Source organism: Carlito syrichta, unplaced genomic scaffold (assembly GCF_000164805.1).
Source record: "Carlito syrichta isolate Samal-C Ts95f unplaced genomic scaffold, Tarsius_syrichta-2.0.1 Scaffold306565, whole genome shotgun sequence".
Lineage (NCBI taxonomy): Eukaryota > Metazoa > Chordata > Mammalia > Primates > Tarsiidae > Carlito > Carlito syrichta.
In genome coordinates this window covers 109,998-137,882 of record NW_007250661.1, presented here as the reverse complement: position 1 = coordinate 137,882, position 27,885 = coordinate 109,998, and the positions used below count along the sequence as shown (strand labels likewise).

At 36.1% G+C, this 27,885-nt stretch overlaps 1 protein-coding gene across 1 annotated transcript in view; it reads right to left on the bottom strand.

Annotated features, from left to right (window-relative positions):
* CCDC171 (coiled-coil domain containing 171) overlaps positions 1-27,885 on the bottom strand; it is a 281,370-nt gene that overhangs the window by 155,330 nt on the left and 98,155 nt on the right. Inside the window, exons 10-14 of the mRNA XM_021715020.1 lie at positions 20,702-20,808; positions 18,836-18,925; positions 17,444-17,644; positions 14,582-14,749; positions 12,822-13,010 (exon numbers count right to left, since the gene is read on the bottom strand). Coding sequence (XP_021570695.1) covers positions 12,822-13,010; positions 14,582-14,749; positions 17,444-17,644; positions 18,836-18,925; positions 20,702-20,808 — 755 coding nt within the window. The remainder of the gene's footprint in view (positions 1-12,821; positions 13,011-14,581; positions 14,750-17,443; positions 17,645-18,835; positions 18,926-20,701; positions 20,809-27,885) is intronic.

Genomic DNA, 27,885 nt, shown 5'->3' with positions numbered 1-27,885 from the left:
GGCTGCGGTGGCCGGGAGCGGCCACTGCACTCCTCTGGGCGACAGAGTGAGACTCCAACTCAAAAAAATAAATAAATAAATAAAATTAAATAAATAAATAAAAGACGCCGGGCTCGGTGGCTCAGCCTATAATCCCGCGCCTTTGGGAGGCTGAGGTGAGTGGATTGCCTGAGCCCGCGGGTTCGAGACCTGCCTGGGCAGCGAGACCTCATCTCTACAATAAATCAAAAAATCAGCCGGGCGTGGTAGCACATGCCTGTAATTCCAGCTACTTGGAAGGCTGAGGCGGAAGGATCGCCGGAGCCCAGCAGGTCGAGGCTGTGGTGACCGGGAACAGCCACTGCACTCCAGTCTGGGCGACAGAGTGAGACTCCAACTCAAAAAATAATAATAATAATAAAAATAAATAAAAAATAAAAGACAGAATAATTAGGAATAAATTTAGCCTGATGTGCAAAATCTATATGAAGAAAGTTTAAACACAACTGAAAGACACAAAATAATACTTCAAACTTCAGTAGGCAAACTCAATATCACAAAGATGTCAATTCTTCCTATGTACATTTATAAATCTAATACAATCCACAAAAAAAAAACTGTTTGTCTGTTTATCCATTTTCTGGAGGTAGGCAAGTTTATTTTAACTCTGAAAAAGAAATGAAATGAGAGGGGACTAGTCCTATCATGCACTAAAACATACAACAAAGCCTCTAATTAAAACATGTTATTCATGCATGAGAAGACAAAAAGACCAACAAAGCAGAATAGAAAATCCAGAAACATATCCAAGCACACACAAAAAAAAAACAACAAACAAACAAAAAAAAAACCTTCAGCGAAAAAGGTAGCAAAGAAGTGGGGGTGGGGGGAGACAGAATAAATAGTGTTGAAACAACTGGATGGCCTTTGGGGAAAAAAGATAAAACTTGATCTATACCTCACGGACAAGAAGACATTCCAAAAGAACCTTAGATCTATACGTAAAAAAATGGCAACACAGAAGTATTAGAAGAAAACAAAGGTAAATTACTTAACCTCGGTGTAGAGATAGGATTACTAAAACTAAAAATCCAGATAAAAAGATAGATTAACAGAGAAAAAAAATTACACATTGTTAGAAACAATTTGTTCTCAACGTTTCCAATTCACTCCTGCTGGAATCCAAGTCTTGGTGGATACTGTGAAGCCTATTGTTTCTCTATTATAAAGGGAGTAATCTTGGACATGATAGTGCTTTCTTTGTTTCAGGCATTGTACTAAATGTTCTATATATATTAACACTTTTTAATCCTTATAACTAGGCAAGGAAGCTCGTACAATTTTACAGAAAATGAATCTGAGGTTTAGAGAGGGTTAAAAATTTGCTCAAGGTTCTTCAGCCAGGTTTATCCTATTACCTGCCGGTTTTGTCTTTACTGGAGAAAGGTTGTCCCCTCAGGTCCCAGTATCGCCACAAGACTTCCCCGGTAAAGACTTCACCATCGTCCCACTACCCTCAACTTGATGAACAAGGAGGGGCTGCTCTGCCGCTTGTACTATCCAGACATTAACCTCACCACTACTTTTCACGATTTAACACATTCTCTAGCACCACCAGGTCCTTCTCCTTCCATCTCCCCTAACACAACTCAAATTCTAATAATCTTCAGGGCCCGTTTCACGTTCCGTCTAGTCCATGACACCTTTTACTTTCACCCTCATTCACAGTGACCTTGCCCTTCTCTGAACTTGACGAAAGCCACTCAGGCATTTAACTTCTGCACTGCTCCTTACTTACTTCATGTGTGCACATCTACTCTCTCTCTCAAATACAATAGATTGCTAGTTTCAAGAGGGCAGGAGTTATTTACCATAGTAATGTCTGTTACAGTGCTCTATACCCTGTAGGTATTTAATAAATATTAAAGGAAGTAAATAACCTTTTTATAAAATCAGACCTGATTCTGCTTAACACAGTGTTTTGTCCATAATAGAAACTGAATAAATACCCAATGAGTGAAAAAAGCTTTACAGTGTAAAGAAGAGAGAAGAAAAACATAATAAAGAAAAGAGAAAATGTCCAAACATAATTTGGAACTTATCAACATGTCAGAATTCTGGTTTAAATTAATTCTGACCTTCCACAGGAAAAACTTGCAGAGGTATTGCATTATTTACTGTGAATTATCTTGAAGAACAAAGCCTGTTTGATGGTGAGGCTGGACACAGCTATTGGGCAAATTTGCCTTTAAAAAAAAAATCCAATGTTCTCCACCCAAGGAGATTAAAGGCCAATATTTTTAAAACAAACACAAGGAACATCGCTTTCATATGGGACAAAAGCATTCCTAGTACTAAAATAACCTCTCTTTAGTGTGTTTAATTTCAAAAAATAATATTCTCACATTCCCCCATAAAAACATTCTTATCCTAAAAAAAACCCCTAAAAATATAAGATACATATCTTTTACACAGATTTCTTTAGCATAACAAAAATACTATATAATTCCACTCATTTTCATTTACTCTCTAATAAATTCAAAGTGCATCAAAAATGGGGAGAAAGGACACCTTTATTCCTTAATGAATCAGAGACTCACTTTCTGAAATACATGAGCTTTGAGGGATGCTTTATTGGCTTACAGCACTCCGTGAACTTTGAGACTTTGGGCCAGAAATTAGACACTTCCCTAAGGAGTGAAATTCTTTTTTTATCACTTTTGCTCACTGAGTTCTTGCTCTTTATGTTGGCAAAAAGATAAAATGCTGACTGGACATTTGATGACATATAGACATCAAAGGACTTCACTTAGAGTGCCTTATTTTTACAAGTTACATATCTTGCCTTTTATGCAATGGTAATATTTAAAAATACAACAAACAAATTCACCTGCTTTTCCTATGATATAAACGTTTCTCTGTTATAAATAAAGGACATTTTGTGGAGAAACTGAAACCCTCATACATTGCTGATGGGAATGTAAAACAGGTGTCGCCACTTTTGAAAACAGTTTGGCAATTCCTCAAAAAGTTCAAGATAGAAATGCCACATGATCCTAGAAGCAATTCTATTATCCAGTCTTCATACACACGCACACAGACACACTCATTCAAGCCCCATAATAATTATTTACTTAACTTAAAAACTATCTTCATTATGTACATTTAGAGTATCAAAAATATGTGCTCAAATGGCATGTGCTTGTGTTTTACTCTCTTGTTTCTAAAGCAATACAAATAATAAAGTATTCTTTGGAAAAGCCATACCTTAAAAAGAAGAGTTCTCTTTATTAGTAGACTGAGAATAAACATGTCAATATAGCCAAGATGTTTGGTTTGCTGACTGTTAAAAGACTGTTTGGAAAATCAGCAATATTATCTCTAAACTCTGAACTGCCCCAGGTTTTCCTTACGTTTTAAGATCCTGGCACCAGGGCCCAGGTTGGCTCTAGCCTCCCCTAGGAAGCCTTCTTAAGCTTTGACCACCTCCTCTTCTAAATATATAGCATACTTTTGGCACCTAATTATGTACAGCCTGTGACAAACCTCACATTATATAATTTTTCATATGTCACCCCAACTAAATTTTATACTTTTTGAGGAAATAGCTATGTAATGTACCTCTTGGTTAGTACCACAGCATGAAACACAGTGTCTTATATAACTGCTATACAACATACTTTTTAAAACTAATATTAACTAAATTATGTAAAAGCTATCTTTAAATTCTTACCTGTGGTAGCAATTTCACAAATAGTGTGCTAAAACTTCAGTTTCTCAGGAAAAAAAATTCTAAAAGAAAGATGCATTAAGGGAACTAACATTTGTGGATAGCTGACATCATAGTACCATTTAGCTTTTTCATACATTATCATGTTTATTAATTAATCAAGAATCACAAATGTGAATTCAAGAAATATGAAGGTGAGATGTCATTAGACCTATTTTCAGATATTGTTTTATCTGAAAATAAAAACAGCATATATTTTTAAAAGAAACAATGTTATGATGCAAAAGGACTGGAAGACAAGGATGATAATAATATACTAAAATAGTCCCTAAGATTCACTTTGGGATTTCTAAAAGCCAAATATTGTGCTAAATATTTTACATCTGGTACCTCCATTCTAATCCTGTCCCTAAGAACCTCCTTGCTGCACAAAGAATATCAGTTGTCTGAACCTTGTTTCCCTCGTTTGTAATATAGAAATTATGCTTACACGACCTATCTCACATGCCTGTGGGAGAGTGCAAGAAAGAGAAGAAATGCAAAATATGCAAAAGCATTGAAAAATCTATCATATATTTTGCAAAGTCAGGTGCTGGCATTATTATAAACAAAAACAATTTCAAAGCGATTATGTTAAAAAAGTCTGATGACTTTTTCAAACTTCTTTAAAGGTACCCTCTCACAGTTAGTCTACCAGAACGTAGTATACCCAACATTTCAGGCCGGCATATATTCATTAAGGAGTTATCACCTCCAACAATATCAACAAACTCCACTTTATCTCCAAATGTTCTTGGAATTCAGTCATGAAGAAGAAAGTTTAAACATCGAATAACACTTTTATGACAACCCTGGATTTCTTGCCAAATACACTCTCAATATCATGACAAAAGAGGAAGGAATAAAATGCAATATAGTATGATGAACCTGAAAGTCTTTATTTTTTCCCTCCATTCTAAACTCACTTGATTTTACTAAAATGACAAATAAATCGAAAGTGTTTACAATAAACATTATATCAAGAGTTATGCTTACTTAACTGTTAGTGGAAAAACCTTTGCATCTAGAAAGGAAGTTCTTATTCTAATAACTGGTAGAAAAGAAACAAGATAGAAAAGAAACAAGAGCATAAATAGTAAGATCACAAAAAGCAAAGTTAGTAAATGGAAGGCAAAGAGTCACAGGCCCAGACGCTTCAGTGAGCACAGACACTTGAGATATATTTGCATGAGGACGCCAATGTAATTAAATTCAAGAATTACCCAACCTTGTGGCTAGCATACTTCACCGAATGCTAAAAACATGCTGTAATACTAAACCCAACCTGCCCACTCTACAAGTTTCATTTATCTAACAGCATTTACACTAATTTTTTAAAGCTTATATATTTAAAGTCTTGCACATAACTCTACCATATGTTTTCAAATAAAAGCAATTAAAATCCAAGTATCGTCTTTTTAACTTAACTACTTATCTTTTAATAAAAATGTATTTATAATAACCAGACATTAAACATAAAACTTTATAGACAAGTCATTTGTTTTCTAGCAGACGACCTTTACTAATGGTTACGTTCATCTGACACCAAACATCCTCTACAACTCACAATCTATGCAATAACTGTAGATTATTCTTACCCTCATGTTCTTATCAAAAACATAATTTCTGAAAATATATTAAGTAATACAAAATGAAAATATTTTCATTGGCATTACCCTTCTGGGGGGAAAAGAAGAGATATGAAATTATTCATTATAAAATTTCCTATACATACATAAAACTAACAGGTCCTAAATAAGTAATTATAAATAATATATCATAATAAATAATATAAATATATAAGTAAAACTCATAAGTCCAGTTTACCAAATACAAAAACAAAATAAATTGCTGCTGTGTGTTCAATTATGTTTGATGAAAATCCAAATAGGTACGTGAATAACACAAAATATATGCCCCAATATACAATATTAATGTACTTTTAGGAATAATGAAAATGACAGTTTCAATTTGCAGATACATGGATGAAAGCCTCGGGTGTTACAAATTCTTCAGAGAGAGAAATGCAAATCAAAACCACAATGAGATACCATCTCACACCAGTCAGAATGGTTATTATTCAAATGTCAAGAAACAACAAATATTGGTGAGGATGCAGAGAAAAGGGAACACTTCTACACTGTTGGTGGGAAAATAATAGTAGAACCTCGAAGGAAGACAGGATGGAGATTTTTCAAAAAACTAAAAGTAGAACTACCATTTGACCCTGCAATCCCACTCTTGGGTATCCACCCAAAGGAAAAGAAATCATTCTGTCAAAAAGACACCTGCACTTATATATTTATCACAGCACTTTTCACACCGTGAAATACTATTCGGCCATTAAAAAGGAATAAAATCATGTCTTTTGCAGCAACATGAATGCAACTGGAGACCATTATCCTAAGTAAAATAACTCAGAAACAGAAAATGTAGTATCACATGTTTTCACTTATAAGTGAGAGCTAAACAATGAGTACATATGGACATACAAAGGGAAATAACAGACACTTGGTACTGCATCTGAACTGAAGGGATGAGAACTGAAAAACTTCCCACTGGGTACAATGTTCACTGTTCAGGTGATGGGTACACTAGAAACCCAAACGCCACCACTACGCAGTGTATCCATGAATCTATAAACATGTATCCGTGAATCTATAAACATGTACCCCTGAATCTATAAAAATGTAAAAGAAATGTAAGCATGCTTATATTTGCCTTTTTAAAAAGTGAGGCTTCTCCTAAAACATTAGCATTTGCGATAACTGATGCCCTTGATTCAAACAGTGAATTGCTATGCCTTCCTAAATATTTAGAATAAGATAAGTGATTTTAAGATATTGATAGAAAAAGAAGAAAGTTGAAAGGCTCACACTCACTCCTAAGCAGACCCTGAACATTTACTATAATACCATAAGAGAGGGATGGGCCGGGCTCGGTGGCTCAGCCTGTAATCCCAGCCCTTTGGGAGGCCAAGGGAGTGGATTGCCTGAGTCCACAGGTTCGAGACCAGCCTGGGCAACATGGTGAGACCTCATCTCTACAATAAATGAAAAAATTAGCCAGGCATGGTGTAGTTCCAGCTACTTGGAAGACTGAAGCAGAAGGATCGCCTGAGCCCAGCAGGTCGAGGCTGCGGTGGCCATGAGCGTGCCACTGCACTCCAACCTGGGCTACAGAGTAAGACTCCGACTCAAAAAAAAAAAAGAAAGAAAGGGACTGACAGTAGTGGGATACTGCCGGAGTGGTGGGGAGACAACATCAATAAGGCTACTTGATCCCAGGCAAAGTTGAGACCAAAGGGGGGTCCAAACTTTACCTATATGATGATCACTTGCATATCTAATCCTGAATTGTACCCCACATCTTTAAAATTAAAAACTAAAAAAAAGATTCACACTCCCTGAGTCCAAGACTTACTAAAAGGGCTACAATGATTAGATCAGTGTAGTATCAGGAAAAAAAAGTTAGACACATAAATAAACAGAACAAACAAGAAAGTCTACAGATTGACACAAATATAGGGAACTGATTTTTTTACAAAGGTGCAGGGTCAATTCAATAGAAAAAGAACAGTCTTTTCAACAAATGGTACTAAAAAAAAGGACATCCATACGTAAAAAATGACCCCAATCCATACCCCACACCATTACAAAAATTAACTCAAAATTGATCATAGACCTAAATATGAAACCTAAAACTATAAAAGGTCTAGGAAAAAACAGGAGAAAATCTTGGTGACTATGTACTTAAGCAAAGAGTTCTTAGATGTGACACCAAAAGTATAATCCCTAAAAGAAAAAAACTGGTCAGCTGGTCAAAATTTGAAACATTTGCTCTACAAGAGTCCTGCTAAGAAAATGGGAGAAAATATCTGCAAATCACATATCTGACAAATGACATGAGCCCAGAATATATAAACAATTGCCAAAATCCAACAATAAAAAAAGCCCAATTAGGCAGAAGATCTGAACAGATAGCTCACCAAAGAAGATATACAGATGGCAAATAAGCATACAAATAAATGTTCGACTTTATTAAGCATTAGGGAAAATGTAAATTAAAATCACAATGATATACCACTACACACTTATTAGAATGGCTAAAATTAAAAAGAAAAAATTATGAGACCACATGCTGGCACAGATGCAAAGAGCAATTAGAAATCTCTTACATTGCTAGGGAAAATGCAAAATGGTATAGTCACTTTGAAAAATCATTTAGGCCGGGTTCGGTGGCTCAGCCTGTAATTCCAGCACTTTGGGAGCCCGCGGGTTCAAGACCAGCCAGGGCAATTCGGCGAGACCTCGTCTCTACAATAAAAAATAAAAAATTAGCTGGGAGTGGTAGCACAAAGCCTGTAGTTCCAGTTCCTTGGAAAGTTGAGGCTGAAGGATCACCGGAGCCCAGCAGGTGGACAGAGTGGCCGTGAGCATACCACTGCACTCTAGCCTGGGTGACAGAGTGAGACTCCAAAAAGAAAAACAATTTAACTGTTTCTTTTTTTTTCATTACCTATTTTGATTCCGTGGGTACATGAGCAGGTCTGTTACATGAAAATATTGCATGATGGTGAGGCCTGGGCTTCCACTGAGCCCAAGACCCAAGTAGCGGACATGGTACCCAGTGGGTAGTTTTCAGCACTAACCCTCCCTCCTTTCCTCCCCCCTAAGAAGTGCCCCAGTGTCTGCTGTTCCCATCCTTGTGCTTGTATGCATGCAGTGTTTAGCTTCCGCTTATTAGGGAGAACATATGGTATACAGTTTTCTGTTTCTGGGATAATTCGCTCGGGAGGATGGTCTCTAGCTGTATCCATGTTCCTGCAAAGGACATGATTTTGTTCTTTTTTTTATGGCTGTGTACTATTCCATGGTGTATACATACCACATTTTATTTATCCAGTTCACCATTGATGGGCAGCTAGGCTGGATTCATGTTTTTACTATTGTGGATAGTGCTGTGATAAACATGACCTACTGGTGTCTTTTTGGTAGAGTGATTTGTGCTCCTTTGGGTACATACCCAGCAGTAGGATTACTGGGTCGAGCAGTAGGTCTATTTTTCATTCTTTGAGAAATCTCCAAACTGCTTTCCATGGGGGTTTAGCCAGCTTGCATTCCCACCACCCGTGTAGAAACTTTCCCTTTTCTTTGCATCTTTGTCAGCACCTGTTGTTTTTGACTTTTGAATAAAAGCCATCCTGACTGGTATGGGATGGTATTTCACTGTGGTTTCAATTTGCATTTCTCTGATGATTAATAATGTTGAACATTTTTTCATATGTCTGTTGGACACTTGTATGTCTTCCTTTGGAAAGTATCTGTTCATGTCTTTGCCCACTTTTTAATGGGGTCATTAGTTTTCTCCTGCTGATTTGTTTGATTTCTTTGTAGATTCTGGATATTAGACCTTTGTTGGATGCATACTTTGCAAATATTCTCTCCCATTCCACAGGTTGTCTATCAAAACGATTAATGGTTTTTCTGCTGTGCAGAAGCTCTTGAGTTTCGTTACGTTCCACTTGTCAGTTTTGTCTTTTGCTGTTTTTGCTTTTGAGGTCTTGGTCATGAATTCATCACCTAGACCGATGTCCTGAAGAGTGTTTCCTAGGCTTTTCTCTAGAAGTTTTATAGTTTGAGGTCTTACGTTTATGTCATTAATTCACCCTGAGTTAATTTTTGTATATGGTGACAGAAAGAGGTCCAGCTTCATTCTTCTGCATATGTTTAGCCAATTTTCCCAACACCATTTGCTAAATAGGGTGTCCTTTCTCCAAGATTGTTTTTGAATAATGTGACACCTTCTGAAGTTAAATATACAGTTATCATGTAACTCAGAAATCAGACTCCTAAGTATTTAACCAAGAGAAATAAAAATTTATAATCACACAAAAATCTTTCCACAAATGCTTAAAGCATTTACTCATAATTATCAAAAAATACAAACAGCCCAAAGGTTGATCAGCAAGTATCTGAATAAACAAACAGTTGTACAGCCATGCCATAGAAAATCACTCAGCAAATTTTGCAAATGAACCATGATATACACAACAATGTGAATGAATTCCAAATATATTATTGCCAAGTAAATGAAGCCAGAGTCCATTTTCATGACATTTTGGAAAGGGCAAAGCAATAGACAACAAGTCTGTGGTTCCTATGTATGGTCAATTGTTTTTCACAAAGGTACCAAGGGTATTCAACTGAGAAAGAAAAGTGTGGAACAAATAATGTATGAACAATAGATGAAGCAGGGAGAAAGGAATCTCAGCCTTTACCCAACATCACATATAAAAATTAATTTGAGATGGATCATAAAATCTAAATCTATGAAACTTCTAGAAGAAATAATAGGAAATTATCTTTACAACCTTGAATAGAAAAATTACTTAGCGTATACAAATAAATAGCCAGAAGAGAAAAAGATTTAGAAGCTGGACTTTATCAAAATTTTTAAATTTGTGATCATCAAAAGCAGCACTGAAAAGGCAAGTGAACGATTATCAGAAAATATCTATGATATATATAACAAAGGATATGTTAAAACTCAACAATAAAAACACATACATCCTAATTTTTATAAATTGGTAAACACTTGAAAAGATACATTACAAACAGTGATATATAAATAATACATGAAAAGTATTCCACATCACTAATCACCAAAAAAATGTAAATTAAAAACCACAATGAAATGCCATCATAAAACCACTACAACGGCTGAAATTTAACAATACCAAAGGCTGCAGAGAATGTAGAACAATGAAAACTCTCATATATTGGAAACACAATATGATACAACCACTTTTTTAAAAAAACAAAACTTTTGACAGTTTCTTATAAATATACACCTATCCCGTGACCTGGCAATTGCACTCTTTGTAGTTAACCAAGAGAAATGAAAACATATGCTGACAAAAGACTTGTACAATCATGTTTACAGCAATCCGATTTATAAAGTCAAAAACTAGAAACAACCCAAATATTCATCTACTCACAATCCGTCCAAGTGTGGTGAAGTTATAAAATGAAATACTGCTCAACCACAAAGAAGAATGAAGCACTGAGACACACAACATGAACGACATCATGTTCAAAACATTAATGTTGAGTGAAATTATTCAACCACCAAAGATTAAATACTGAATGATTCCACTCATATGAAATTCAAGAATAGATGAAAACTCATATGTGATGACAGATATCAGAACACGGTTGCCTATACGGAGTAAAACTGACGAGCAGAGTGCACAAGATATCTTCCCAGGGTAATGAAAAGGTTTTAAGGCTTAAGTGGAGTAATGATCCATGGGTGTTTGCATTGACCAAAACATCAAATTGTAGTTACCAGAGTCTGGGAAGGATATGTGGGGGAAGAGGGAGGAGAGATGTAGGTACAGACTTATAGTTAGAAGGAATGCGTCCTAGTTTTCGATAGCACAGTCTGGTGACTATAGTTAATAACTTTATATTATATATTTTAAAATAGCTAGAAGAGAAGATCTGGCATGTTCCCAACACAAAGAAGTGATCAGTGTTCAAGGTGACAGATACCCTAAATACACGGACTTGATCATTACACAGTCTATGCATGTATCAAAATATCATATGTACACTATTAATGTGTACAATATGTATCAATAAAATAAATACATCTTTTAAAAATATCAAAGTATACAATTAAGATCTGTGCACTTCACCTTGTGTCAGTGTTACCTATAAAAAAATTGAAATAAGTTGTTTGTGTCTTTGACTTCAGTAGTAGAAAATGCAGAGCATTTCATATAGTAGCCTGCTTAAATGAACAAATGATGACTTTTTTGTTTGTTTTGTGAGTCGGAATCTCACTCTGTCACCCAAGCTGGAGGTCAGTGGCACGTACACAGCCACCCCAGCGTCGACCTGCTGGGCTTCAGCGATCCTTCTGTCTCAGCCTTCCAAGTAGCTGGAACTACAGGAGTGTGCTACCACGCCCGGCTAATTTTAGATTCATTGTAAAGATGAAGTCTCGCCAAGTTGCCCAGGCTGGTCTCGAACCCACAATCTCAGGCAACCCACTGCCTCGGCCTCCCAAAATGCTGGGATTACAGGCTGAGCCACTGAATCTAGCCCAAATGACTTTTAAAGGGTTCATTTATTGACTTACTCAAATTCATATAGAAAGGTATAATTTCATATAGACCCTTAAGTTTGGGAATAGAGAATGGTCTGATTTTATGTACTCTGAAACCAGTTGTTGGCAAAGAAAGAAAGATAGATAGTTTGGATTTTTCTTTTAATTAGACTTGTCAATATAAGCATGAATGGACCAAATAAAGAGGTTAAATACTGAATCAACCATGGGAAGGATATACAACCTTGTAGTTCCTAAGTACTCTATCTTGAGAACAAAAGTGACCTATTAATAAATTCAGTACCAAAAAAGAATACACTCTCATTATATTATTCCTGATCAGGCAGGGATTACAGTTTATAATATAAAAAATATTGACAGCAATTTGTATAGAAATATGGTGGCATTAACTATCCACAACCTCTCTCTCAATCAAATTCAACACAGAAAGCATAATATATCTCACAATTGCTCTTTCTACAGGGCCTACAACTATAACTTTAGTTCTTATGTAATTTAGTACATATAACAAATTTTAACCCCAAATGAATTTTTTCAAAGTTCACATAGGAACCTCCACAATTGGAGTAAGTTAGATAAAAGAATACCTACACTAAAGGTGACCAATTTTACCAAGCTTTTAACCTTTCATTTCAAAAATAAATAAAGAAAATACAATTTCAACATTTAATTGTTCAATGCATTTTGAGACGCTTGAATCAGAAACCCATCTACTTCCAAACTAAAGTGAAAGACAATCCTTAATGCACACACATCCCACCTGTGTGCTTATGTGTGTACTTGCATGATCACATGTGTGTGGTCTAAACCAGTTCAGTGAGACTCTCAAGATGTTTGAAACTGATCTGACATTGCCGCTAAACGAAAACAGCATACGAAAGGGCTACACGGAGTAACTCATGTCTCAAGGCCCTTCCGCAGAGGCATCCTATCATACCTGTGCCCTCTTCTGCACCTCTAGAAGGAGTTCAGAATACTGCAGCTCCAGTTCCTTCTTCTGTTTGTGCCAGCAGCTCTCCTGGGCTTTGATCTGCTCTGCCACTTTGTGAAAGGTATCTTCCTGGGTCTGTTGGAGCTCTCTCATTGTGTCAGACTTGTTTCTGCAGATATACTCCAGATGGCTTATCTAGAGAAGAAAACAACAGAAAATGAGATATGCCACAAACTACTTCTTTGTATCATCTCCCCCAAAAAGCACTCAAAATGTTCTACTGTATTTTATTCCTTAAGATCACAGGACAATTTTAAATTAAAATATAAATAAAGAAAGTAAGAAAGAGGGATTAGCAGGGTAAATTGCCAAATTTTAGCAGGAAATGATGTCATTTGTACACTTAGATGACAAATTTCTTATTCTTCTCTTTCTAGTGAAGTTACTCATTTTATAATTAATTTTATTGAGAAGATTAAGAAAGATATTCTTACATCTGGAATCAAAGCTCAAGCTATTCAGATATCTCAATAAGAAAGGAAGTATTTAAATAAGATTTACAGATTTGCAGACATTTTACATGAAATAAAGCAGAATGTTCCAACCACTTTTTATTTCACATTCAAACACTGGAAAGAAAATACCTGTCTTCTAAAATGTGTGACAATTAATGATGTTTTGAAACAATGAAAAAATATTAAAAACATACTACCATCTCGGAGGGTTAAAATACACTCATTTTAATTATCTGTAATTTTCAAACCCATTATACACACATTCACAATCAAGAACAGCATCTGTACTTCTCACAATTTATTCTCTCAGTTCTCAGTCCTACATCTCAGTGACTATGGTTGTGTTTGCCGACAGGACCAAGGCAAAATGCCCAACAATAAGAAACACACTCAAACTGGGCTAATACACTGTTTTATGACTTCAATAGATTTTTCTTTTTAAACTTAGGGAACAGTTTTTCTCTTCTTGTCCCTGAAGGGCAAAGGTTATTGCAACTAAGACCTGGAAACTAGACCACATAACAGAGTTCTGACCAATTCAACAGACCCAGAAAAATAATCTATATTTTTAATGGTGGTATATGTGGATCTGCTAAGCCATTTTAATTTTCTATAACCATAAACAGGTTTTTAAAAAATTTTTTGAAGACTAAATGCCTAGGCTTGTGAGATGGTAAAAGTGACCATAAAAGTTCATTGTTTTCTCCTACAAAATATACTTCTTACATTTTAAAGCACAGAATGGAATTTCTACACTTCGTTGTACTTCAAGAAACAAGCCATAAGTATATAATTTAAAATGTCTTAAGTGCTTTTAAAATAACACCTTATATTTCCTAAGCAAAGAATTGTAAGATCATGTTTTTGAATAACTGTATCCTGTTTCTATTTTATGCTAACATAAAGAGTTGGTTTATTAATGTAAATGACTAAGTTCTTTGAATTGCTTCATCAGTAAGATTAATTTATTTTCTTTTAATTAGGTCCCTGTGGCTAATACTGGCTAGTAGTATTAGCATGTCCTGCACAGAAAGTAGAGCTTAGAGACTTCATACAGACTTCAGTCACATTTACATGCCCACAGCAATGGCATCAAACTGAGTTGTAGACAAGCCATAATTAATGGTATTGAATTATTAACATCCAAATTCTTTTTGAAATAAGATGAATGTCAGCCCCTCTTAATGATACTGTGATGTGGACAAATGTCACTGAATTTAATAGCAGTATCTGGTGCCTGAGGACAGTTACCTTCTCATTAGCCCTGTTGAGGTCTGCGATCAGGGCATCAACATTCTCCTGCAAGACTGCACAAAGCTCAGACCAAGAGAATTTATCCAGCATGCCTTCTGGTTGTTTTATGAGCACATAGCCTGCTACCAAGTGCTGATACAAGGTGTGAAGGAAGGTTAGCTTCTCCTGCAGGAAAAAAAAAAATTAATTCCTGTATATAAACATTGTAAGAAGAAAAATACATAATACAAATGGTGAAGAATTCATTTCAAAAACCTGAAAAGGAATCACAACACTCAAGTCTCAGGACATTTTAATGACTTTTTTTCACATTCAAAACTAAGCATCAGATAGAACACTTGGAATTGCTTATATTTGGTATTCAAAACCAAAATCCGAACTCTAAAAGATATAAAACCAAGATTCTGCCTAGCTCTGCTGCTAATGCAGCTGTGATCTGAGAAAGCGCTTGTTCAGGACTAAGTTTCCTCAGAATAACACAGGAATCTGGACCGGACTGGTTGTTTATAAATCCATCTAACTGGAAGTTAGTATGATAATTCTATAGCTTCATATTTACATTTGCCAAAATGCATATTGTTTAGGTCAAAATCAATACAGGATGAAGAGTCTTCTTCAATGCCGATTTTTTAAAAGTGTTACCTATATCTGTGCTTTACATGTACACAATAACTTAGCTTGCTTCCTCCTCCAGAGATCCCAGTCTACTTACCACTTATAAGAAATCTATCCCAAGCCCCTTAGGCAAAGCAGACAGTGATATGAAAGCTACAGAAGAAGGGCTCATTTGTTTCCCCGCTTTTATATAAGTTCATATAGTATTTGGCACTCTGGGCATTTGTAGGTGTTTAAATATTACAAAATAACAGAAAAAGAATGGATCCAGTTGTTCAAGGCATACTTTCAAAAACGTTCAATCGCAAACATGTTTTTTAAAAGTCCTTTAAAATTATGTTACCATTACAGTAATTAAATGATCCACTGCTGAGAATAGTTAACTTCTCATTAACCCTGTTGAGGTCTGTGATCAGGGCATCAGCATTCTCTTGCAAGAGTGCACAAAGCTCAGACCAAGAGAATGTATGTGAAAGATATGAAAGATGACCTAAAAACACTTATTATGCTGCAAAATTCAGTATAAAGTAGATCCCAATTTGAACATACAAGAAGGGTTTACTTACTCTAATGCCAAATCGCTCTCTTTATAACGTGTTTCATCTATAAAGTACCAAAGCATACAACTCAAAGACAAGGTAATTGTGAAGCTATAAAATGAATATTTTATGTAGATAAAATAAGTTCCCTCAAGATTTTTTATAGGTCAGCAGGAAAAAAAAAATTTTTAAGGAGGACACTTAGGAAAAAAAACAAAAATTCGACAATACTTTTTTTAAAAACTATTGAGTAAAGCATATGAAAAGGTTTGTCATTAGAAACTGTATGGAAAGTTTAACTATATATATCAAAATATATATCTTTAATTCACCCTATAGGCCACCTTATTTTATTTTCCAAATACGATCATTTAAAAACTGTTTAAAGATTGAAAACGTAGTTACAACCACAAACTTGAGTTAAGAAATCAGAAGACTTTTTCATAAAGATGCTACGTCTTTTCCTTTCATAAGCAGTTAAAATGACTTTTTCATTGTTTGACTGGGTCGAAATGTTTAAAAACCTCATTAAATATAACTAAACAAACGTAAAAGGCTTCCTCCATATCTTGCCAAGTGATCACGTTCGTCCTCAAGGAAGTTCATCCTCAAGGATAATTCATGGTGTCGCCATTATGTTCTTTTTGCTTGGGCTGTGATAAACCAAGCATGATGATCATCCATTTGGCGTGAAAAGACAATCCTAAGATCCAAAATCAATTCACACGTGTTGAACCCAACCACAACGCTGTAGACATGCTGACTTTACAATACGGTCAGGCTTCTAGTTTCCTTGACTTTAATCACTATCTGATGTGTAGAACAATTCCAAGCCCTTCATGTGGACACAATTTAAATCCCAGACTGTAAAAAGAGTGGAAAGAATGTTTCCTTTTTACTCTCTTGGCATTCGTGTTCATATTTGTTGGAGTAATGAACTCAATATGCAGGATGACTTAAATAAACCAATTCCACTAGCTAGACTAGCTCTATGCCCCATGGGTAAAAATATATATGATTCCATTCACACAGGCTCATAAAAAACATGAGATTTTGTCAGAGTATTTTAATAAGTCATTAATAAATAAAAAATGGATAGGCAACTCTCCAGAATATTCAAATGAAAAGTTTTAATTTGGGGGGACTTTTATTCTTCTCCAGTTGTATTAATATCCTACAATTACACAGAGTAAGAAGACTGCTAAAGTAGCTGCCATTTCTGTTTTACAAATAAGAAAATGAAGATGTGGAGAGACGAAGCCATAAAGCTTACCCACAACCCTGCCATTTGTAAACAGAAGTATAAGGGTCAGGTCTATCTGATTACAAAAAACTTATTTTCTCCACAACACCAAGCTACTGAATGACTGAAATAAAAAATAATTTTGCTATTGGCCAACAGGCAAACCTTGAAAAGACTGTTAGGATCATGGCTGCTTAAATATGATGGTCTGAACAGTTTTGAAAGATTGGTTGTACAAAGGGCAGAAGGGTTCAACTCCACTGCTTCTCTCACAAAATGAGATGCGTAAGAGTAATGGAGCGACTGGTTTTGCATCTGTCACACCATTGCAAAATTCTCTGCTCAGAACAATTTTTTAATTAAATCAAATACGAGTAAAAATCGCCACGGGATGTAGGTAAATGGACAAAACCGAGATTAGTGAAAGGTTTTTCCCGACAGTCATCTAGTCTCAGGTAATACCTCAGCATCCTTGTGGACAGCCTGGGAGAGCTTCTGCAGTTCATTTTCAGATTGGGCCGCCCGAGTCTTTTCTTTCTCCCAACAGTGCAGCACATTTTGTAGCTCTACTTTTAAAGTGCTTATTAAAGCCTCTCGGTCTGCACATTTAGTGCGTAAATGACTTAACTCTTTATTGACATCGGCCAGTTTATCCTGAAGTTCCTGTCGTAGACACCAAATAGAGAGACTATAAGAAGGTCAGCCAATAAGGGCGAGGGGACACAAATATAAAATACATAATGAAAACTTTCAAAGCTTTAAGATAAAAGAATCACAAAGGCAAACATCAGATTATAATGGTAAACATCAAGGTGTTTTACTAAATACATTTCTAAGTATAATACCTTTCTTTGCTCAAAAGTTAGAAAATGTGTTCAGTTTGAACATTCGCACAAAATGTTAAGGTGATGACTTATTCAAAAAGCTCTTTGAAGGGAGTTTCTTTTCAACTCATAAAAAAATAGCTTGGTAGTTCAAAGATGTGTTTAGTATTTTAAAAATAAATCTCTTACATGTAAGAGCATTTACTTTTCCAATGACATTTCAAATACTTATATAAATCTCAAATATGTGGCAAAAAATTCTGCTGAGCAATTTATTCCTTAACCTTAACAAATTCTATTGAAGTATATCCATTACAAACTCAACATGAACCAACACAATAAAATTCCAACAATACTGCGAAACTTCTGAGCATTGACTGAGTATAATTTTTGCAAAGATACAGTACATAATACCAGCCCAGAAAATAAAATAAGCTGTTGTCCTGGACCTTAGCCAGGTGTGGTCTCAGTCCATTAGCAGACATGACATACTAAAAACAATGGCTCCACCCTTAACTTGATGAAAACTGACCCCAAATACAGATGGGCCCGGGTAAAATATATTTATACTATGTATCTGAGGCCAGGCACAGTGGCTCACGCCTGTAATCCCAGTACTTTGGGAGGTCAAGGCTTGAGGATCATTTGAGCCCAGGAGTTTGAGGCTGCAGTGAGCAGTAATCATGCCACTGCACTCCAGCCTGGGAGACAGAGTGAGACCCTGACTCAAAAAAATAAAAAATGTTTCTGAGCCTAGACATCAACTCTTAAATCAATTTTTAAATCTATTGCATTATAATTAAATCTGGAAAATAAATTTTCCTTTAACCAAAACAATTTCCAATCAAGTTTTAATTTTTTTTAATGGAAAAACATTCTTGTTACTTTGGTCAGCAAGAAAAATTAAAACTGTATCCAAACATACTTAAAAAATAAGAGAATAGACCTTCAGAAATCTTTACTTAAAATATCCCCTAAGTAATTGTATTTGTTTCTCAGTACAAAAGGAAAAAGTTATTCTAAATAATACCTTTATATTTTTAGTGTGTGAGTCTATCTTCTGTTTGGTAGAATCAAGTTCATTCGATGCCTTTTCCTTAGCATCGTTCATGCTGTTTAGCTGATGAAATAAAATGTAAGTAACTTTTACAAGCTTTGCAGGAGAGGGTAACTCAGAAGCTAATCTTTAGGTGCTTTTTATGCAGTTATCTAGATACAATTTTTTCAATAGTAACTAAGAGTCTTAAAAACATTATGTCTTTTGGTTAAATGCAACATAGTTTCTGTCACAAGCTCACATGGCTAAAAAGAAAAGAAAGCATTCAAGCTTACAGTATCAGTGATGTTACTGTATTTTTACTACACGTCTGGATAAAGGATTTCATTCTTACTGTAAACAAATATAACTTTATTCTTAAAATCCTACTGGACCAAAATGCCAGAAGCAGCGGCATCTACAAGGTTTGAAAAAAGAACAGAGCAGAAGACTGTTCTCTCTATTCTATACATCATGAGGGTATTCACTGGTCTCTCACTCCATATGACAACTTCAGGGTCGGTCACATGCAGTCCTACTGGGAAGGCTTGTGGCAGGTCATCAGTTGGTCCTGCACCGCTTGTGATTTATTTTCTTTGACAGTTCATTCTTCTTTCTGTCAGACTGCCCTTCTTGCTTTCTTTGCAGCCACCCCCTTGGTCTCCCCACTGCTGTCTCTGGCACTGGTTCACAACAAAGCGCATTGCTAAGCCAAAGCCTGCTGAGTCGACTTTTCAACTGTGCTGAGGATCACGTGACATTCATCCTCCCAAATAACAATTCGCTGTGGGTAATATGTTCCTAGTTACCCTGCAGCTTCCAGACCTAGGCCTCTGAAGAGTTTCATAAACCACGAGCAATACAGGTTGCCTTGTCTCACTGGGAAAGACTTAGCAATATTTGCTCTTCATAGAAATTTAATTATTTCAACAGTCACTTTCTTTTATGCCTTCTGAACAATTATAGAGGGTATTAAGAAGACTCACTTTTCCTTCTTTGTTCACCTTTGCGAGATAAAATAAGCCTCACCTGAAATGTGACATGTAATGATTTTGTGGCCTTTGCATTCCATGAAAGAAAGAGTTCAGCAGAAGGATAAACACTAAATTCCATGTTATGTGACATGTCTTGGGCTCGAACAATGTTTGTTGTTTTGCTAACTAATTGTATTTAATGTAATTACTTCAAACGCTAATTTGACAAGATGTAACTAGACAAACTCTTCAATTTTTAAAGCATGGATTCATAAAACATACTCAAGAAAATTATCAGCCCACACATTAAACAATACAAATGAGGTGATAAATAGAAGAATGAGCTTTTTCAATCAGTAAACTAAAAGCTTCCAGGCTACATCAAACAGATATTTGTTTTTAAAAACGTCTAACACATTTAGCTCCCTTTAGAGAATGAAAACTAATTTCTCTCTTTTTTGTCAAGACTTCCCACATTTTGTAGCAATCTTAGCCTACAACACTGAAAAAAAACTAAATTCCACCAGCTTCTAAGTGGCATAAGAACAGGTTAACAATTAAATGCAACACATATTAACTTAAATGACTTGCCTGGCATTTTCATTAAATTTAAACAAATTGCAAAGACCAAGAAGTAAAAGAGTCTTTATAACTCTAAAAATAACAGTATGACTGAAGAGTTACAAGAATATAACTGAGACATAACTTCGGGCCACACTTAAAGAAAGAACAGTGACAATGTATTTTTTTTTTTTTTTTTTTTTTTTGTCTCTGTGAAGCTGTCAGTTCAACACTCCCAATCTCTTTGACCTTTGTAACAAGCAAGGGATGCGTCCTGGTACAGGCCGAAGGCTATACGTGTGGAACCAAACAGTGCAAGTGTTACCTCATTAGATGCTTCTTCCAGCTTGTTCTGGTAATCTGTCAAGGTACGCCGCAAAGTCTCAAGGACAACAGAGAAGCTGGGAGGTTTATTTTTGTCCTTGTGGATGCCTAGAGAAAAATATAGGATGAAAATATACCCTTCAAGGAACAAAGGAACAAAAGCTAAGCAAGCAGAGATATTACAATTAGGTAGAGCTGAAAAGACCTTATGAAACATTGAGTAGAATCTTTTTCTCCAAGTATACTGCTGTGTAGCCAAGTATTAATAGACTTTCTAAACAAGTGGCCAAATTAAAGTTCATAATACGCCAAGTTTACATTTATGGCTACTTTCTACTTTATCAAGACCTACATGGTAGTTAGTAGTTAGTTGTTGTTGTTTTCATGTCTCCTAAGTAACTGCAGTTTTTGTACATACGTTTAATCCAACAATTAAATGAACAGTCTACACTAACATTGTTTGGGGAAGTATGTACACTTACTTTGATCCTTGAGTTTCTGAACAGTCAGGCTTTTTATAATGTACTATTTTGCTTAAATAATAATTTCTGAACCCAAGAGTATATAATTTTCTGTTATACTTGGAAACATCCTTCAATTCTTAAAACTCTCAAGTTACAATTTGAAATAAACAATAAAAATGCTATTATCTACACAGCCTACATCATGTTTCAATTAAAATCCATAAAACTGATTCTCATTGCAAAAATATGAGTATTCCCATATTAAGCTCTCAAACTACTTTAATTTAGTTGGGCCATAAATTAAGTTAGTTGATCTCATCAAGGTCACATAGTCAAATGAAGTTCCAAATATTAATCCAAAAAGTTGAGTTTCAGAAATCACTTTAAATTGATTGCTTATTGCAGAATTCTTTAAGTGATAAGAAAATAACAAATTAATTTGTAAACATTCAAATTAATGTTTTTGTCTTGATATAATTTCTCCCCATATTTTATAATGTTTTCGTCTTGATATAATTTCTCCCCATATTTTATAATCTAAATATTTCAGGATATAAGAAACATATTTCAACAAAATTATTTTTAAAAGAAGCATTCATGTTATATGTCCTATTATTCATTCATTCATTCACTTATTCAACTAATTCAACTATGTACTAATCTTAGGCATTAGGCATACAGAGGTAAACAAGACTGGTATAGTCTCTGTCCTTACAGAATTTACAGTCTAATATGAGGGAGAGAGATAGTAAATAAATAATTATATGAGATCCCTCATCCATTCTTCAAGAATTTAATTACTGGAACTTGTGAAGGATGGGAGAGGAAGATAGTAATAAAGGAAAAAGAAAGAAGGAAAGGGGGAAAAAATACTGGTTAATGATAGAGCAACCTTATTCATCTTAGAATACTGGTGATAGCTAGTGTGTTAATCTTAGGGGAAATGTAATAAATTTATGACATTTATCAAGGTATAATTTAAACACAAACTTAAGTATGGGTACAACTTAGATTTTCTTCAACAGAAGCATATTTAACTTAAAAACCAAAAGTAATATGGAAACAACACATATCCCAGCTAGGAAAAAAAACATGCCCTGCTCTGAGCCATGATAATAGAGGAGACAGTACTCTTTGTAAAGACTGTGAGTTGAGAAGACAACTCATTAAAAATTTTATTAAAGGTCTTACCAAATATATTTTTTAAAAATTGCTCTCTTGCACAAGATAAAAAATGTAATGTATAATTCTTTTCTTTTGCTACTACACAAGCAGGCCATGAATAAATCATTCAAGGACACTCGGGAAATCTCCGTTTTTTACAATGAGGAAGAAAACGTCCTCTTAGAAATTCAGAAGAATAAAATCATCTTAATATGAGCACTGAGGAGTAAAGGGGACAAGATGCCCTCTTCTTACTGACCCATGCACATTCTTATACTCTACCTAAAATAAAGTTATCCTGTCTGAAATGTTTATAATTTCAAGTTCACTTGAAATACAAAGTATGCTTTATGCCTGCTCCAGTTTGAATGTGTCCCCCAAAGTTCACGTGTTAGAAACTTAATTCCCCAATGCAGTGTTGAGAAGTGGAATCTTTGAGAAGGGATTAGATCATGGGAGTAATATCATCAGGAGTGTGTTCATTATCATGGTAGTGGGTTTATCAAAAAAAAAAAAAAAAAAGAGCTTGGCCCTCTCTTGCTCTCTTTCGCTCCCCTACCCTTCCAACTTCCACCATCGGTTGACACAGCATGAGGGCCCTCACTAGATGTGAGCCTCCTGATCTTGGACTTCCCAGTCTCCAGAATTGTAAGAAATAAATGTCCAGGTGTGGTGGCTCATGCTTGTACTCCCAGCATTTTGGGAGGCTAAGGGGGGAGTATTGCTTGAGCCCAGGATTTTGAGTCCAACTTGGGCAATGTAGCAGGACCTCATCTCTTAAAAAAAAAAATGGTAAAAATTAAAAAAATCAACTGGACCTAGTGGCATATGCCTATGGTCCCAGCTACTCAAGAGGCTGAGGCAGAAGGATCACCTGAGCCCAAGAGGTCAAGGCTGTGGTGAGCCAGGATTTTGCCACTCTGCACTCTAGCCTGGGTAACAGAGTGAGACTCCAATTCGAAAAAGAAAGAAAGAAACTTATTTTCTTTATTAATTACCCATTCTCAGGTATTCTGTTAAAGCAGCACAAAATGAACTAAGATAATGTTCCACCCACATTCATTATAAAAAGAAATGCTTACCAATCCCCTAACATGAGAAAATACTTGCAAATTTCTTTAAAAGGGTCGCTCTGGACCAAAGATGTTATTGACCAATTTGATTTAACCTAATAATATTCTAATCATTGCCATATGGCCCCAAAAAACAATGACTATGACTAGGAAAGCTATCTCCTCAGAGGAAGATTCTAGAACTCACAGCTAAAAAGCTGTAAAAAAGATCTGAACAGTGATCATAATTAGCTTTTCAAAGGTCAAATTCCAAATAAAGAAAAGAATATGTCCAGAAGACTTCATACTTCAATAACAGCAACTCAGAATCTTCTGAGGTTCTCATTCCCTCTGTCTACACATGTGTGTCGCCATACATTGGTGCCAGCCTATACTTTCATATCACCACTCCCTGTTTCAATCTCTCCTCTAACCTTTAGGAAGGTTTCAACTCTGGCTGTACTTAGGCAAATTTCTTCTTGAAAGAATAGCCCATAGAAGGAGGAGAAGAAAAAGTCTCCAAGTCCTCTATGGAAATGTTTCCTCTTAGACAATCTCAAAAACTAAATATTTTTTTGTGACTCATCTAAACAATTGTTTTTCAAGTTGGGATTATTACCTCAGTAACCTATAGCTCCAAAGTAATAACAATAAGTTGTAATGAATGAGGTGAGTGTATCTCCTCCACCTTCTCAATCATCCTCTTATCTACTACAATTTCCTACAAAACCCCAAAAGGGAAGAATTAGTAAGAAATAATAGAGAAAGAATATAGGTCAAAAGACAGATCTTTTCTTTTTTTTTTTTCAAAGCTATCTATATAGATATGAGTAGTCAAGTTCATCCTCAGAACAGAACCTTGTTGTTTAATGTTGATTTTTGGTCATGTAGGAGAAAACAGAAAACAACATGCAAATGGGCCTTATTTTCACCTGACAAAATCCAAACATTTAATATATAATGTATTCATAACTAAGACAATCCATTTTTCATTTTAAAAGCACTAAATACAAACATATTTTGTTGGCAGTTATACTTTTTAAACTCAGACTACACTCTGTATATTTTGTCTTAATCACTGAGCTCCTAAACAAATATCTGCACTGTCTTGCAAGCATTAGTGCACATTCTGGAGTGTTTAAGGAAAATGGCTCCTAAGTCTCTAACATATGGAAAATATTTATTACGTATGTCCTGCTCACTCCCTGACTGTGTCCCTTGGGAGACTACAGAAAATGCTTTCTTTACCAAGTCTTGAGAAATGTATTGATAAGAGAAGCCCCAGCCAGCTTGGTGAACTCTGTATAGCTTGATAAGCTCTGTGTGGCTGGAAGGCCAAGAACAATAGTAAGAAATGGTGTCATCAAATTGCAGTCTCTAAATTCAGTGAGAGTGATGGGAATCTCAGGTGACATAAACCAAGTGGTAGCAATTAACTTTCAGAGACAAAGTTGACATGGTTACTATAATCGGCAGGAGAGTCAAAAGCAATAAACAAAGTGGTTTGACCCACAAAGATCGCTGGCATCAGCTAACTTGGTCATGGTGTGCCTAGAATTAAAATAGATGGGTAGTATACTTAAGTCTTTTCTGGTTTATATAAGTTTTTTTTAAAAGCTCTAAGTCTGATTACCAGAAATAGGACTTAAATCAATAAAAAAGAGAGTATTGGCCCTCAACTACTTCTCAGATTTGAGCTAATTCACAGACTCAAGGCTCATTGAATAAAGATAGGTCTCTCCTAAAATATCTAAAAATCAACCTTCCACACGACTCCACAATCCCCCTACTGGGAATATGCCTGGAAGAACTCAAATCACTCTATAAAAAAGATGCCTGCACACATATGTTTATCACAGCATTGTTCACAGTAGCAAGAACATGGAACCAACCATGCTGCCCATCAAAAGAGGACTGGATTTTTAAAATGTGGTACACAGCCATGATGGAATATTACACAGCCATAGAGAAGAACAAAATCATGAACTTCACAGCAACCTGGATGGACTTAGAGTCTATATCACTGAGTGATCCTTCACAGAAACAAAGAACTGAGTATCACATGTTCTCACTCATTAGCAGACCTTGAGCAATTATTATAATACTATAAGAAAAGGATTGACAGTAATGGGAAACTGCTGGGAGTGGGTCAGGGAAACAGGATTGGCAGTAGTGAGAATCTGCCTGGAGAAAGAGGGCACACCTCATCAACAAGGGTACCTGCAGAATGAACATTTGTATACCTAATCCTGAATTGTACCCCACAGCTTTAAAATAAAAAAATTAAAAGTTAAAATAAAATGAAATAAAGATAGATCTTCTTTAAAAGCCCCAACCTACTGCCAAAAAATTATATGGCAAATCTTCCTCCTAGCCTTCCTCAAAGGCTCATGTGACTATCTACGAGGGTGACTGTGCACTAGGGAAAAGGAAGTAACCACATTTATCAGGGATAATTGGACACTGGATCTGAGTTGACAGTAATTCAGGGAGACCTACAATCCTATAGTGGTTCAACAATCAGGGTAGGAGCAGCATAAAGGGTCAGGTAATTAACTGAGTTTTGGCTAAGGCCTCTCTCCAGTGAGTCCAGGAGGTACCTGACCCAACCCCACGGTGACTTCCCCAATTTGGAATGCACAGTTAGAAAAGACAAATGCAGCCGGGCTCAGTGGCTCAGCCTGTAATCCCGCACTTTGGGAGGCTGAGGTGAGTGGATTGCCTGAGCCCGTGGATTCGAGACCCGCCTGGGCAACTTGGCGAGACCTCATCTCTACAATAAATCAAAAAATCAGCCGGGCGTGGTAGCGCGCGCCTGTAGTTCCAGCTACTCAGAAGGCTGAGGCAGAAGGATCGCCGGAGCCCAGCAGGTCGAGGCTGCAGTGGCCGGGAGTGGCCACTGCACTCCAGTCTGGGCGACAGAGTGAGACTCCAACTCAAAAAAATAAATAAATAAATAAAAGAAATTTAAAAAAAAAGAAAAGAAAAGACAAATGCAGCAACGGGCACAAAGTCCACATTAGTTGGACCCATGGAAAGAGGAATACTGCAGAGGAAGACCAAGTGGAAGAAGTCAAGAGAAAATCACCAGAACTCTTATCTATCAAAATCATAAACCAAAAGTAATGCAAAAATCCTAGAGAAATTGTAGAGATGAGTGCCTCACTAAAGACTTGAAAGATAAAGGGGAGGTGAGTCCTGCTACATCAGTATTTAACTCACCTATCTGGGCCTGTGCAAAGTACAGGTGGCTCTTTTGGAATGACAGTGAATTAATCCCGTGAGACTCCAATTGTAGCTGTAGTTAAAAATGTAGTTTCATTGTGGAGCAAACCAACACAGTTCTTGGCAGCTGGAATGAAGCCATCTGTTCTACCCTTTTAGTAAAGACACCAAAAGAGTTTCTTTCAGCTGGCAGCTGCCCTATCTTAGAGTTAGTCCATAAAAACCTTGATCAACTCTCCATTATAGAAGGTATCACCTGCTCCACTTAATTCTCTACTAAGTTGATGATATCATTCTCACCGGACCTGAAGAGCAGAAGGTAACTACTAGAATTTAAGATTTACATATATAGCATTTCACAGGTTCTTACAGGTGAACCATAGCTTAAACTCTTAGGATTCAGGAGCAAAACAAGCCATCCTCTATAGATAACTACTCTCCTCTTGAAAATCAGCCTTTGCGATTCCTAAAAGACCTATAAATTGACCTCGCATACAACCCCGCAATGCCCCTACTGGGAATATACCCAAAGGAACTCATATCACTCTATGAAAAAGATACCTGCACACACATGTTTATTGCAGCCTTATTTACAATAGCAAAAACATGGAACCAAACCATGCTGCCCATCGAAAGAGGACTGGATTTTTTAAATGTGGCACATATACACAATGGAATATCATGCAGTCATAAAGAAGGACAAAATTATGAACTTCGCAGCCACTTGTATGGACTTAGAAGCTATAATCCTGAGTGATCTATCACAGAAACAAAGAACCAAGTATCACATGTTCTCAGTCATTAGTGGACCTTGAACAACTATCATAATACTATAAGAAAAGGATTGGCAGTAGTGGGAAACTGCCAGGGGTGGGGGCACACCTCACCTACCAGGGTACCTGCATAATGAACATTTGTATACCTAACCCTAAATTGTGGCCCACATCTTTAAAATACAAAATTAAATTAAATTAAATATTTTTTTAAAAAGAAAAGGTAATCAGCCTCTGACTTCCTGCCAGTCCTCAGCAGATACTGAATGAATGGCCACTGATTCACTATGTGACCTGAGGTTGCCCACCATAAAATGGTCACTGTCTGGCCCACCCATCCTTAAAAAGCACCCAGTCATCACATGAAAGTAGTATACAGAAGACTGGGTTCAAGCAAGTACTGGAGGCACAAGTAAATGGTGTGCACAAGTAGTCCAGATTTCTATGGACCCCGCTCTTGTTACATTTCTTCCTCTCTCTCTCTTTTTTTTTTTTTTTTGAGTTGGA